Source organism: Marmota marmota, unplaced genomic scaffold (assembly GCF_001458135.2).
Source record: "Marmota marmota marmota unplaced genomic scaffold, marMar, whole genome shotgun sequence".
NCBI classification, from domain to species: Eukaryota; Metazoa; Chordata; class Mammalia; order Rodentia; family Sciuridae; genus Marmota; species Marmota marmota.
Window position 1 is genome coordinate 9,419,730 of NW_026000020.1, and position 15,440 is coordinate 9,435,169.

The following is a 15,440-nucleotide window of genomic DNA, read 5'->3' on the forward strand; positions in this document are numbered from 1 at the left end:
GGCCTCTGCCATGGGCTGTTCTTTTGGGGCCAGGGATGGTCAGCCCCAGTTTATCACGTGGCTGACCACTTTGAACACCTTCTCAGAGAGGCCTTCCCTGATCACCCATCTAAAGCAGTGATCTCCTCTCCCTGTGGCTCTGTTACATCATCCCGTGTTCTGGTTTCCGCACACTTAAAACCATCTGGAATTATGCTCGTTCATTCATTGACTTGTTCATCACTCATTTCTCTCCATTATTAGGTCGTGAGCTCCATGAATAGAGGAACACGTCCTGTGTGCTCCTGCATCCCCAGCATCCCCTCCAAGAGAATCTCCCTGATATCTGTTAAGTGGAAAAGTGGTGAACAGATGGAGAGACCCAGGGACGGATGGTGTGTGCATGATGAGAATACCCATGATGAGGAGATGACAGGTGGGAAGACAGAGGCAGGAAGAATGGAAACGTGGACAGATGAAGGTAAAGATGGTGTGGAAAAGGACAGATGGATGGACAACAGCATGGATGGGAGGACAGGTGTGAGGGACAGATGGAAAGATGGCTAGATGAAAGAATGGCTATGTGAAAAAATGGACAGATAGACTGATGGAAGAATAGATGGACAGATGGAAAGGTGGACAGTTGAACAGATGGAGGGATGGATAGGTAGACGAATGAGTGGACAGATGGAAAAATGGATGGAAAGATAAATGGGTGGATAAAAGGCTAAATACAAGAGAACATGGACAGATGGATAGATGGAAGATGGGGGATGGGTAAATAGATGGAAAGACATGTGGATGGTAAGATGGATAAAAAGTGGAAGGATGGATAGCTGGATGGGTAGATGGAGGAATAGAGGGATTAAAGAAAGGGTGGATGTACAGATAGAAAAACATATGGATCAAGAGGGGGCTTAAAAATGGAAGGTTGCCTGGACAGACGGGTAGGCAGGATGAACGGAAGGAAGGTGGGTGAATGGATGGATGGAAGGATGGCTAGTTTGCTGGATGGACCATCTATCTGGAGGTATTGGTTCTGCTCTAGAACTGATGTGAGGGTCCTTGAGTTAGTGGGGCTGGAACCAAAAAATAAAAATAAATGAGAGGGGAGAGGACAGGAAAAGACAGAGATACACAGAGACGGAGAGACAGAAAAGACACAATGGAAAGTGAATGGACCAAGGAATCTGCGTCCTGACCCTTCTCCTGTGCTACTTTCTAGAGCTTACCTTTGTTTCTGGGGTGGCTGGAGCCCTAGATTTGGAATCAGGAGATCTGTGAGCAACTCAGCTGCTGAGTATTGTGAGAACCCTGAGCACACTGTTTGCTTTTCTAAGTCTTCTTGTCTATAAAACAGGGGTAACATCAGCCTCCCAGTCTATGGCGAAGACTCCATGGGAAACAAAGTCCTACGTGTGAATGTCTGGGCACGCACAAGTGCACAGTCAATGACCACTTCCTCTTCTCCACAGGGATTAAGAATGTCATTGGCATGCCTTACTTCATGCTCTTATTATGACCTTACATTCATGCAGTAGGTGCCTGATGAGTTTATTGACATTAATTGAAGGAATCCCCCTTCAATTGTGACTGGGAGATCACAAGCAGTGGTAAGAGATGGACATATTTTTTTTTCTACAAAAATAAAATTCTTTTAAGAATTAATCCACACAAGGGCATATCTAGGAGCCAGCTGATTTACTTAAATAGTGTCACATTTTCTGAAAACTAATTTGCATGCTGCACATACTGGGAGGCCCTTCATGTGCAAGACAAGGCCCCTTCCTCTCGAAATCCACTTGTAGTCAGGGTGGTCATATGTGTGTGTGTGTGTGTGTGTGTGTGTTTCTCCGCAGCCTGGCTCTGGATGAGGCCTTACTGGAAATGACCTGGAGTCTTTGATGAGAGGCTCAAGCCTTCCAGCTACCTCCCGGGTCAGACTCTGGGCCCCAGGAACCCCTTGCCCTGGGCCTGCCCTCAAGGAATGATTCATAATTAAGAGGAAAACCTCGTTCTTTGGTGTCTTCCTCCTCCTCGGAGCAGGCGGCAGGGGAAGGTGGAGGGGTGGAAGGGGGATGGGGGAGCAGACTGGAGCCTGGGATTTTGATTGAGAGGCCCCATTATCCACACTCTTAAAAAAATAACCGAATCTTTTCCTTTTTTATCTTGACCAATCTCATTTCACGCTCCAGAAGAGGAAGGGAGGGAGGGAGGGAGTCCGGGGCCAGGAGGGAGAGAGGAGTCAGTATTCTGTATTTTCAACGCTGCATTAAGCACATCGCCACGGTAACCAGGCGGCAACAAGTGCCAGCTCAGCAGGTTCCCAGGGAGCGCTGGGTCTGCTTCCCTCCTCCTTCTCCTGCCCCTCCTCTGCCCAGGAGAGCCCAGCCCACCTGCCTTGCACAGGGTGCCCAGAGCAGGTGGTCGGCAGAGGGAAGTAGGCCCGGGTGGACGTGCCAAGTCTCTGGGTGCAGAGCCAGGAAAGCAGGCCCAGGGCTGGCATGGGGTTCACACATGCCCTGAGTTCAGAGTCCCCTCCATGAGCTAAAGTCCCCTGGAGCTCTCTGGGCAGTGGAAGTATCTCTGGTCTAGCCCATCCACCCCAGGGTCTGCCTCATATGGCTCCGAGATGACAGAGACTTTCTCAAAGAAATCCCCATTGTCCTCATTTGTTCAGACCTCGACACTACAAGTCACCACTGAATGACCTGGCAGACAGAGAACCCCAAATGCCTGGCATGCAGATTCTAAGCCAGTTCAACCAAGGATGGAAACCCCCAGCTCATCTCAGGCTCCTTAGACCTAGAACCTGGGAACCAGGATCCTGCTCATGCAGAATGAGTGAGTGGGAGCCGAGAAGGCTGTATTTCAATCCCATCACCATCATCATCATCAATGTTCGAATCTCATGAAGGGATGAGACTGCAATTCATCAAAGTTAAATCACTGAGTGACAAGGGTGCTCCAAGGTCAGGCTCAATTTTGGCTTAGGGCCTTTGGTTCCCGAAGCACACTTCATTATTATCCATCGAAGTGGTGGAAGAGGTCAGGAAGCTTGGACTTGAACATGGGTCTGTCTGAGCCCCGCCCTTTCCATCATGGTGGGGACATGGGCTATTTGTGAAGGAAGCGGCCAAGCTGGGGCTAGAGAAGGAGCCAGGAGGGCACAGGGGCATCTTCTCCAGGCGTGCACAAGGTGCCCCCTGGGTCCATCACCCTTCAGTGCCCTTTGGCAAGCCAATGTATGGGATTCGGTCTGTCTCCTGCCCCTCCTTTGCAATGTCCCTGCACCACCCCCATGTGGCCCCTCCCCTTACCTGCCACCATGCCTGCGATGGCAGAAGAGGCATAGCTGCCCTGTCCACTGGTGGGGATGTGGGGTGGGTATCCGGGCAGCGTGGGCCCCACCATCTCTCTCCCTGGAAAAACACAGCAGAGTCATCAGTCGGTCAGTGGGGCTCCTGGGCTCGATGTCTGCTCTCCTTGAGTTCGGCAAGGCCCTGATGCCATTCCTGCCTTTGCCCTCCTCCTCTGAGCCCAAGTCCTTGCCTCAATCAGGACAGAGGCTCTCCAGGCAGCAAGGACTTGAATAGCACTGTTCTGCTCTCTGTTCTCCAATGGCTTCATCGCCATGAGTGTTATATCACGATCCTGGAGGCCAGGGGATAGTCTGCGAGTCTTCCTGATCCCTGTGTCCAGTACAGCCGTTGGCACACCCCGCCTAAGTGTGTGCACAGAGACCAGAGTCTCAGCATCTCCTCCAGCTTCTGCTTGGAGGGTTAAGAGCAGACATTACCCATCGACCACCACCCTTTCCACTGAACCAGAGAGCAGGGTTCTTCTCCTTGACTTGGCCTTCCAGGGGAATATAATCTATCAGAGGTGCAAGGGACACAAAACCCACTGCCTACCCCTAACCTAAGAGGAGACATGGCTGAGAGATGATTAGCTTTTACAGGTGACCACCAGCTGCACATTGGTCACCTGCATTTCTGAAAAAATGAAAACTTTCTCAGCGACACGGATGTTACTGGGACATCTGTGTTATCTGTTACACAGAGAACTTGTGGGACATACCCACGCTGTGGTGACACCAGGGGAGCTCTGTGAAGACCCTTCTCCCTGGCTCTGTCTCTCCTCTGAATCAGGAAGTGAAAGCTTTCCATTTAGGAGACGCACATGACCTGGTGATGTTCTCCCCACCGACCCCCTGCCTGACAGCCCGGGTCCCTCACCTGTTCCCCTCTGCTACCACCCCTAGGTGCTGCACTCCAGGCCAGCATCTGGCTCACCCCCAGGTTCTGTGACAGAGACGGTATAGCCCGGTTTGCCCAGGGGGAACCAGGTGCTGACCGTATCCCAGCACATTTATTACTAATGTCCATTTCACTCTCAAAATGCTGCTATCGCATCTTGAATTATTTGGCCCTCCGTGGTCTTTGTGGTGTCTACAGGGTCCCAATCTCAGCAATATGGTTTTTTAGCCTTGTTAATTATTCATTGTGAGGTTGTCCTGCGCACGGGAGACATTTAGCAGCACCCTGGCTTCTGTCTACTAGAGTCCAGTAGCAGTTCCCACCTGTGTGACAACCCAATGTCTCCTGACACTGCCATGTGTCACTAGCGGGGAGGAAACGGGGCAAAGTCGCTCCGGGTTGAGACCTCTGCGTTAGGTTATGACCCAGATGCCTTCTGCCTCCCTTATGGAGGCCAAGGTTTCCTCCCAGGCTCCATGGGTTCCCTGTGAGCCCTGCCCACCACCTTCCCAGGGCCACTTCCTCAGGGCCACTGCTTGCCCAGGTTTCCTCCCCTGGGTGCCCTGAGGCCTTCACACAGCAGCCCCTTGGACAGGTGCCTGGTAATGAGGGATGAGAGGTCTGTCCCTGGAACCCAGTACATTCTCAACTCCTCAGTGACCTCATCTCCCTGTCTTCTCACTCCGGAGATTCCCCAAGGACATCTCAACATTCCAACAATACTGAGTAAGCGCTGTGTGCCAGGAACCTCCTAAGCACTTGGGGACACAGCAGACAGCAAGAGTGACCATTGATCAAGGCTAGGCAGTAAGTGAAGATGGGGCAGAGGCTGGCATGGGCATTTGGAGCCAGGCCCAAGGAGCCAATGGACAAGACCCTGTGTCTTCAGCCTGGGGATCAGAGGACTGGGGGTCCTCATCCCGCTTCTGTAGCCAATCTTCTGCGTGCCCTTGCCAGGCACGTATGTGCCCTAATCCTATTGATCTACGCGTAAAATGGGAGCGAATAAGCCTCACGTGCCTTATTACCATTCCCCTGAAGTTGTCAACATACGCCACACCCAGGCTTTCATGCTACAGATGGACTCGGATCAGTGCAGGGAGCACACCTTAGAAATGGCCACGTCAGTAGACCTTGCAGAATAAACCCTCTTTACAACGAGCTGTCAGCTATTTGAAGCTGTGGGAGGGTCCTACCTGAACGCCACCTCTCACCTGTTGACTTTCACTGCAGGGTCTGGCCATGTCTGGTGTTGGACCAAACAGGGTGGGACCCATTGGGATCCTTGAGGTGGGCTCTGCTCATCTGACCCAGGGTCATCAGGGGAACACGGGAGGGTTGGAACAGAGGTAAGGAGAAGGGAACTGTGGCATATTTAGAAGGAGAAGAGAAACAGAAGGAGAGGGCCACCTGATCGACCCTCAGACTCAGCCCCGTTGGCCCTAGGTGCAGCGCCCAGCCAGGCACTGGGGACCATGGGAGGGAGAGGAGTGGGGAGGTGGAGGGGTGGTGGCATGGGGGAGAAGTGGAAGAGGGTGGTGGTGGCCGACCAGGCCTGACACCTTCTTCCCTCCTGCTTCCCCACCGAAGGGGATGGGGAGTCCTCTAGATCCCAACTGTGGGTGGGGGAAATCCCTCCAAACCACATCTTCCTGCCTGTCACAAGGGGCTAACTTGGGAGAGCTGATGACTGGGTTCACCTTCTCCTGGATTGGCGGGCAGGGGCGTCCCAGCACAGTGAGTTAAGAAGGACACTGAGGCAGCCTGTGTCTGCCATGACTGGGGACAGGGTGGTGGGGACCAGTCTGGGCTCACGGGACACCTCTCTGCTAGTGCTCTTCTGTCCCTGGCGGCCTGAGGTCCCTGCTCCCCCCCTCCAGACCTCATCCTGGGGCTTTCCCTCCGCTGACCCTGGGCTCTGGAGCTGTGCGGTGCAGTGGGCAGACTCCATGACACACATTCCATTAGGCCACAAGTACCCCCTCCCCGAGCACGAGTCCCCACACTGCCCCTGCAAATGGAATTCCTTGTCCTCCGTCCCCTATGTTCTGATATTTTAATGTTCCTCTCCCTGGAGTCACCTCATTTCCTTTTTGGATCACCTGCCAGAGCAGAACTGGACACATCCCTCCCATGATACCTGGCCCTCCCGGAAAACGCTCTCCTGTGGCCCTCACCCAATTGTGCGGTCCTGGCCTATCCCGGCAACCCAGAACCCTCTTTGACCCAACTCCTTAAAAAAAATCAGGGGTATGCAGGCTGGGAGTTAGCTCGTGGTAGAGTGTATGCCTAGCATGTGTAAGGGCCTGGGTTCCATCCCTAGCACTGGAAAATAATAATATTTCTTCCAGAAAGCCAACAACCTTGCTTCCTTCTTAGAAACCAAACAGCAGATGCCATGAGCTTAAAATGCTCCAGAATAGCCTAACACTCTCTCTCTCTCTTAAGACTCTTCATCCTTAATTTGTGTAATTCCATCTCCTCTGCATTCAACATATTTCCAATGTGGCCTTATTTTTAAGAAGTTGACATAGGCCCAGGCCCAAGTTGACTGGCTGGGAGGTGGGATTCTCTAAGACATCTCTAGCACCCCAGGATCATTGGTAAGTATTCTAGAGAGCAGCAGAGCTGGGCGGGAAGACCTTAGCTGGAGGAATGCAGAGGGTAGAGGTGACTTCAGACTATTTCACTTGCCCCCTTTGATGTCTGCCCTCTGTGTGACCCCTTTTCAATTCCTTATCTTGTTCTGATAGCATGCAGAATTATGGCAACCCAGAAATCTCTTTGGCAGGACTAAATATAATTTTGCACAAAAGGACAGAGGAGGGTAATGAGCTCTTTGATGATAAAACCTAACTTCAAGCTTTCTGATCAGCTGAGCTGCAGTCAGCCTTGGAGCAGCAGGGTAAGATTGGCCTTGATGTTACTGGCAGGGCCGGGCTGCGGGATCCGCACTGGGATGTGGACTGGGCTGTCCGAAGAGGACTGGCAGGCATCTCAGGGGCAGTCTATTCCCTAATGCTTCCTCCTTCTTGAAGCTGAGATTCAGAAGGGAAGTCACTCTGGACATCACACTAACAGAGCTACCAGCTTTGGAATGCTGCTCAGGGGAAGCAGGTAAAGGGGTTGCAGGAAATGGCAGGAGGCCCTCGGGTCACACAGCAGAGGGGAGCCAGGAAGGTCCATGCAGGTCACAGCTGAGCTGATTATGGAATGGAAACTCCCAGACGGTCCCCCCTCGCCCTGTCTGCAGAATTTCCTAGGAGAGCTCGGTCTCTGATTCCTTTCCTTTCTTTCAAATTTCACCTCTTCTAGGTCTGCAGCCCCCCAGACCCTTGAGCTCATGCCCCTCTGGTCCTCCCATGTCCTATCCTGTCCTCTGAGACCTCCCACCAGGGCTCAGCCTTGTTAGGTATATAGGCCCAACCTTGACCGTAGGCCTCAGCTGGACAGTGTGAGGAGCTCTAGGCAACACCCCGAGCTCGGCACGGTTGCCAGCCGCTGCCTGCCCGCCCTTCAGCTGCAGGACTGCCTTGGCTCCTTGAACAGCAGTCCTGACTTGCTTCCTGCTCCCAGCCACCTGCCTGGACCCCAGTTCCTCCAAGCCTGGACACTCCTTGCCCTTCTTGGGGCCCTGGCCTCTGTGCTGAATCTCCAGCCCTGGGGCCAGCCACTGGTCTCCTTGGGTGCTCACACCTGAAGTGCAACAGCATCTGGGTTTGGCTTTGAGGTCACCTGCCAGGACATGACAGTGCTGTATATCTGGCTGCCTGCTGCCTCGGGGACCACCTGCTGTCTGCTGCCAGCTGCCTGGTCCTGTGGGTTGGATCAGCTCCCTGTCCCACAGCTGGCTGGAGTGGGCTTGTCCACTAAATGAAGAGCCAAAGAGCCAATAGACGTTGGTTGACTGCACTTGCAGCCTTCCTTAAAAGGGTCCTGGGGAGGCCGGGCGTGGCGGTGCACACCCGTAATCCCAATGGCTCGGGAGGCTGAGGCAGGAGGATAGCGAGTTTAAAACCAGCCTCAGCAAAAGTGAGGTGCTAAGCAACTCAGTGAGACCCTGTCTCTAGATAAAATACAAATAGGGCTGGGGACATGGCTCAGTGGTCAAGGGCCCCTGAGTTCAATCTCGGGTACCAAAATAATAATAATAATAATAATAATAATAATAATAATAACAACAACAACAATAATAATAATAATTTTTAAAAGGGGGGTCTTGGGGAGGGGAGAGAGTGTGGAGAGGCCTCAGGATCAGGGAGTTGGCCCTGGGCTGTTGTGTGGGCTCTGATGTACCAGCGTCTAGCCGCCATCTGTCCTTCCCTCTTTCTCACTGGCCCTGCCATGCCTTTCTGCAGCTCACACAGGAAAAAAACTGTTCCCCATCGTCTCTCCCAGTCCCACCTACTTCTCCACTGCCCTACCTCCTGCCATTCCCACAGGCACCTGAGTTTGCCCAGGGACTGGCCCATCCACCCCACAGCACATTCGAGCCTCCTCTACTCCTCCTTTCCTTCCACTGTCTGTCTGACACCATTTCACTCAGACCACAGCTTTTCTTCTTTAGTCCTCTGGTCAAGACAAATGACCCATCTCTGCTGACTTCATCCTCTCCACATTGCAAACTCCGGAGTCAACATTTTTTCCCTCGCATCAGCCCTTAAACATTGCCTCTCTGCCCACTCTCTGAATGTCCATCTCCACCAACAGGACCTCCCGGCTTAGAGGTAGGGATGCACCGGGAAGGGAAAAAATTCTAGGCACTAGGGAGTAAACACAGGGTGGGTTACGAGAAAGGATCTGTGTACTTGACTCAGAGATCTCTCTGGGCTGGCAGAGGTGCTGGCCCTCTGGGACAGTGGCTTCACGTCCAAAGGCTCTCTGGGGGCAAGGCCTACTCAAACAGCGCAGCCCTTCACTGAGCTAGCTGGGCTACCCGGTGCCCATAAAAGACTTCATTTCAAGACAACCTGTGAGGTCGAGCACGTGTGAAAGCACGGTGCAGATGGCCGGTCTGACTCTGGGTTGTCTCTGTACCAGGTGTCCTTGCCCCCTTGCCCTGGTCTCTGCTCTAGCCTCTCAGGGTAGTCAGGATGGGAGCAAGGGCAGGGAGGCATTCTCTCTGTCCCTAAATGCCTGCACACCTTGGAGACAGCTCCAACACAAAGGAGACGGGTCTCTGCTGAGCTAATAGTTGCCTGGTTGGCCTCCTGCCTGGCTGGTCCACATCTGAAGTAGTTCGTTTCTGTGGATGCCCTTCAGACTTCACTGGGAGTCTCTGTCTCTGCCCAAGACAAACCTGGACTTTTACACACAGCACAGGCCCTGGCTGACTGGGAGGATGCCCTTCTGTCAGGGAGACAGAGAACCTGAGGACTGGCCCTGGGATTCAGGTCCAGCTTCGGATGCAGGATACATGCTCCCACTTGTGGATGGGCAAGTTTCTCCTTTTCCGTGCAGGGCAAGGTTTGCTCCAGGTGGCTTGAACCTGCTTCTAGCTCTCAATGCAGATGAGGTTCCTGACAGGAGGCCCATCAGGGCCCCCCCCCCCCCTTACTTGGTTGAAAGATGCAGGAGCATCCTTGGCTGGCCCTGCCTTGTGCAAATGGGGAGAGCTACATCACAGAGGCCCAGATGGAACTGGCCCCCATTCCTTTTGAGGACTTTGATCCAGAAAGGATCAAAGGTCACTGCCTTTGCCCTATGCGGTTTTCTTCTTCCCCTTTTTTTTCACTTTAAGACCAAGGCCAAATGTCCCCAGTTTCAGCATCTGGCTCCTTGCCTTTGGGTCCCTGTTCTTCCACGGGGTCCTGGGGGGGCCTGCACCACTTCCTGGCACCCCCAGAGCGCCTGTCCCTTCGTAGCCTGTCCAGACCGCACCGGAACCGCGCCTGGGCGCCGCCACCTCCGCCAAGTCGCGGGACACAAAGCGGCGGTGCTGGCCCAGGTGGGGCCGGGGACCTGGGCCAGCCCGAGGCCCTCCCTCCCCCCGCGTACCTGCACGGGGACCTCCCTGTCGTACCTGAGAGGAGGGCCTGGCCCGTGAACTGCCCGTACACGGAGGCAGCATGGGGAAAGGCATTGAAGGGCGGGACCGAGGCGCCCGTGGGGCCCCCGGCGCCGACTTGCTGCAGATCCAAAAAGGCGGAGCTAGATAAAGAGGAAGGGGTGGAGCTAGAACTGGACAGCTCGGGGCTTTCCTGCTTTATGGCGAAGGGTGAATGAGGATCTGCCGGAGGGAGGGAGACAACAAGGAGAGAGGGGTGTGAGATGGCGGGGCGGGCACATGCACGACAGCCATGGATGCGGCCTGCGGCGGGCGGGCGGGCGGCAGGTGGCCGTGGGCCCGCAGGTGCGATGCCGCCTGTGCCCGCAGGAGGGCGCCAGGAGACCCAGGAGGTGGGCTGAGGCACGCCCCCTTGTCCCCCTGGAGGCCCAGCCTGCAGCCCACCTCTCCTCTCCAGGCTGGGGCCACAGACGCTCCTCCTGACATCAGCCACATCTGCCCTCCCCTGCCCTCCAGCCGCCCTCGCAGCTGGGCCCGGGTGGCCCAGGCGCCTTGGCATCCTACCTGCCACCACGGGGTAGCTCTGGTGAGTCGACAGGTTGCGCCCCAGGGGCGTGTTGGAAGGGGTCAAGGTGGCCTTCCCATCCTCCAGGGTGCTGTTGAGCAAGGGCAGCGGGTAGAGGCCCTGCAGGGGGAAAGAGGAATCAGTAGGGCACAGGGAGGCCCTGGCTAAGTTTTCCAGAGCCTGCAGCCTGTTTCTGGACATGAGGGCCCTAATCTCCCCAGGAAAGGCCCCTTTCCTCCTTGGCTCCTGGTGTCCCTTGTCCCAGGTGGCCTGTTGAAGGAATTCCTATTCTGCAACTCAAAGCCCTGCTGTTCTTCTCCCAGTCCCACAGTGGGAGTGCCTCTTCCGAGGGCTGAGAGTTCAAGGTTGGCTGGTGGCAGGAGAGTCCAGGTACAGGATGGCTGGTGTTCTTTAAGGAACTGTGTCCTTGCTGGACACTGGTCTCTCCTTGTCCCCTCACATGGTTTGAGCATGGCCAATGCCAGTGGCTGGAACAGGCAGTTCACAGTCCTGCAGCCACTATTCAGGTATTCACCTTCAAATAGAAAATGCAGGCACAGTGGGTCCCGGTGGCACAAGGGAGGCTAGGGCAAGAGGGTGGCTTGAGTTCAAAGCCCACCTCAGCAAAAGCAAGGCGCTAAGCAACTCAGTGAGACCCTGTCTCCAAATAGAATACAAAATGGGGTGGCTCAGTGGTTGAGTGCCCCTGAGTTCAATCCCCAGCAACAAAAAAAAAAAAAAAGAAAAAGAAAAAGAAAGAAAGAAAAGAAAAGAAAAGAAAAGAAAAGAAAGAAAATGAGGCACAGAGAGGTTCAGAAACTCCACACCCTCCCCTGTGGGCTGGAGGTGGGATTCAGATTCCAGTGCGCTGCTGTGTCACCTGCTGCCCTAAACTGGATGACATCCTGACCACTTCTTATACTTACATTGGGGTTTTGCCTGTCAATCTCATGGAGTCCCCCCTCCTCAGTCCCTTGACATGAGTGCATGTGACCATGTCTGTTTGGTACATGTAGAGGCTGGACCACGAGGGTAAATGTCCCTGTTTTGCTTATTGAAACCAGGACTAAACCTAGGACATCAGAGTCTGACTCTGGTCCACAGGACAGGTGCATTCTCTCTCCAAAGCCAAGCCAAAAGCAGCATGCAGATTCTGCTTGAAAGATGCTTGCTGTTCATTTTGGTTGCAAATCTCTTCATCAGGTGCTTGGGGTTTTCCTTCCCCAAAAAACCTTACTTTAGGACTCCTACTGACTTCCCCAGTCTTGAACATGACCATGGCCTAAGGTGTTCCTTCAAAAAATAACTTGTTCAACTAAAGACAGGAGAATACTTTCCACCAGGGAGGGACAGCACACACCTGTTTCCTACACATGGGTCACACACACACACACACACACGCAGACACCCTGCAGGAGACACTGTGAAACTGATATCCAGGTGTGCTCCGTGTTACATAACAGCTCAACGAAAGCCTGTCGCTCTTGGTTATTTCCACTGAGCAGGGCTCTCCATAAAGCTGCAGCGCTTTCTGGTTGCATGCTGGGCACCTTTGGAAGCTGCAGGCAATTCTGGAGGGCACCAGGGCACCATTAGCATGTAGCAGCAATTACTGACTAAGTGGTGCTCTGGTTCCGTGCCTTCCGAGGGGGCCAACTCCCAGGCAGGGCAGAGTTGCTCAGAGCCCAGCCTGGCTTAATGAAATTGAATAAAATCCCTAAATTCTAGACAGTATAAGAAAAGTTTGGAAGGCCTTTGGTTGAGTTGATTTGATATCAAAATATTTACTCAAGATATTTCTAGTCTCCAAAAACCAGGCTATTCAATGAAAGAAGAAAAAAGAAACAACTAGAGTCTAACGTTTTGAATGGCTTAAACATCTCAGAGATGACTGGATTGTTTTCTGGGGTTGAACCTGGATTTGGGGCAGAGCCGCACAATGCTTCAGAACTCAGGCAAGCCAAGGCGTTTAGTTTATCTGACTTCCTGCAGCCTTGTTCTCACCTGTGTTAGCAGGTGGGAATCAGACCTAGTCCTGCACTCCCCTATTCCAATAGACCTAGGATCTGCTTCACCCAAGTGAAGAGTGAATGAGATATTATCTACAAACTTATATGCAACACTCATCCCAGAATGCTTGCTGACAACAGATGCTCAATGAGCAGTTATGATAGATATTATTTGGGGGTTTGGGGAAGAGTCAGAAGCTGCCAAATTCTTGGTCTCTAGCATCATAATATTCATGCTCTGTTGGTCCGCTTCTTGGTGGGCTTGTGAACTAGCAGAAGGAGAGCTCCACGCGCTTCTGATGATGCTCCCTAGTGAAATCGCAACCAGGACAGAGGCCACCAGGAGTTCCCGTTAAACTTTTTCCCCTGATTGATTTTCCAGACAAGAAGCTGGTGTCTTTGCCCCATGCTAAGGTCAAGTGTGAGAATCGGTGCTTTGCTCTTGGATCCCCCAGCCAGAGGGCCTCTCTGTGCCCATGTGCGAGAACACAGTGTTACTCTGGAAGCACAGTCAGTACCAAAGGCTGGGGAGGCAGGGGCTCAGACCTAAGAAGCCCTGGGCACAGGCTGGGTTCTCCGTGCCCCTCACCACCCAGCCAGGTGCCTGAGAGAAGGAGTGATTCACAGTCTGCACCTGGATTTCCTCCTCTGTAGGCTGCGTGGTGGTGGTGGCAGTTTCAGATGCTTTTGCTTGGTCTTCATTCAAACCAGGATGTATATGGAAGCATCTTTGCCAAGCAGGTAAAGTGGCACCGTCTGAATAAAACTGGGGCTGATAGGCCTGAGCCTGGCAGCCATCTATTTCCTCAAGCCTTTGCCTGCTCTCTGGGCCTGGGCTATCTCCACACAAGTGGGGAAGGAGGACTGGGTGGTCCCTGAAGTCCCCTCTAGCTCTGAGAGCCTCTCATTCCTGGATCCCCCGAATATATATGCCAGCAGGGTCCAGGGGCTCTCTGTAGCCAGGCAGGGTCCTTTGGGAGTTAGGTTGGAGCCAGGAAATGGCTCTGGGACCCAGCAGGTACCCAGGTGTTATCAGGGGGTTTCTTTGCTCTCTGGGGCAGCTGGAGCTGCACTCTGGTTTCTGCAGGCTTGCTCTCACAGAGAGGCCATCCTATAGGCCACTATGGATGCCCTGTCCCCTCCTGGAGCTGTGCCGACCCTCGGATGAGCACCCAGGCCCTCTCCCAGGTCTGCCGACGGGATGGCCAGCTCTCTCTGCACCCCTCATCGTTGTCACAGCCAAGGCTGATAAAATCGCTGACGCAGATCGCCTGCCCAGCTGTGGGGCTGGCCGGGGGCCAGCAGTCCAGCCAGCCACTGGCGACTGTTCAGTTGATCATTGGCAGCACCCCTACTGTCCTACTTAGATCTTAAAGGTGTACGTACACACACACAGGCTCGCCTCCGTTCTGGATCAGCGTGGGCCCCCCAGGGAGGCTCCTCAGCTGGCTGACTCGGGGGCCAGACTCAATGCTCCCCAGACAATATGAACCCAGGGCTAAGTGGTTGCCAGCGAGGCAGAGGCTCTGCTGGCCTCGGGAAGGGACCTCTCACATCTCGCTCAGCTTTTCCCAGAGGCCAACCTGTCCTGGGTGCTGGGAAGAAAGACTCCCAGCAGCTGGTGACCTACTGTCCCGATTTCCCCAGGCACCTCTGTGCCCTCCTGGGACAGCCTTGAGTGGCTATTCCAAGAGGCACGCAGAGTTAGGTGCTGGGGACGAGAGCCATGGCCGAGAGCCTGCACCACCCTCCAGACACCACTGTGCCTCGCTGCGCCCACTAGGTCCTTTCCATGCACCTGAGAAGTCCCCAGGAGCCACGTGTGGGTCGCAGGACCAGAGACAGGGGACAGAGCACGTCTGAGGGGCAGGGGTGGATTCGCAGAGCGGCGTTGAGCTGAGTCATAGCGGCCAAGTGGTATTTTTCCAGGAGGAGAAGTAGGAGGAAAGGCATTCTCTGTGGAGGGCACATGGTGTGCCAGGGCAGAGGGGTGTGGATGAGGGTGGCATGCTTGGGGACATGAGTAATGCAGGCTCATGGGGTGTGCAAGGGGAGGTGGGGCCAGAAGGGTGCTCAGGTCATAGCGGGAAGGCCAATTGACAGTGACAGCATCCGGCCCTGATAGCACAGAGATGGCACCCCTGGCTATGCCACCCACCCTTAAAGGGACAGGCTCCAAGGTGAGGGCAGGCGAGAGGCCAGGAGTGGAGCTGCCGGAGCACCCAGGGAAACTGAGGCTCGAGGCCACGTGGAGCAGGTGCCCCAGCACACCACCCCCCAGCCCCCGGCCCCAGAGCTCTTCAGACTCAGCCTGGCTCACCTGCTCGCCTTTGGTGTGGCCGGGGGAGGCGTAGGCCTCGGGGTAGTGCTGCCGCTCCAATGGGCACTCGAGTGGCTCCAGGTGGTGCTGGCTGAAGGAGTCCGTGCGCAGGTGCTTCCGGGGCCCACTGCTGCTGCTCTGGGAGTCGATGCTGAGCCGGCAGCTATCCTGGTCACCTGCGTAGCCAGGCAGGGAGAAGGTTTTCAGGGGACCCATCCACCCATCCAGGGACGCCAAGGGCCGGGCTCCCAGGTCTAGGCCTGCGACCCTGTGGGGGACAGAGCCCCGAGTGTCCCTGCCC

At 54.5% G+C, this 15,440-nt stretch overlaps 1 protein-coding gene across 9 annotated transcripts in view; it reads right to left on the reverse strand.

The window, feature by feature from the left end:
• The window catches only part of Pax8 (paired box 8), a 55,819-nt gene that overhangs the window by 7,713 nt on the left and 32,666 nt on the right, over positions 1-15,440 (reverse strand). For 4 of the 9 annotated variants that reach the window (XM_048810391.1, XM_048810390.1, XM_048810396.1 and 1 more), the window contains exons 7-10: positions 15,140-15,315; positions 10,810-10,930; positions 10,261-10,467; positions 3,300-3,401 (exon numbers count right to left, since the gene is read on the reverse strand). In XM_048810391.1, coding sequence (XP_048666348.1) covers positions 3,300-3,401; positions 10,261-10,467; positions 10,810-10,930; positions 15,140-15,315 — 606 coding nt within the window. Of the gene's footprint in view, positions 1-3,299; positions 3,402-10,235; positions 10,468-10,809; positions 10,931-15,139; positions 15,316-15,440 lie in introns of all 9 variants that reach the window. The other 5 variants (XM_048810398.1, XM_048810397.1, XM_048810394.1 and 2 more) reach the window with 4 other exon arrangements.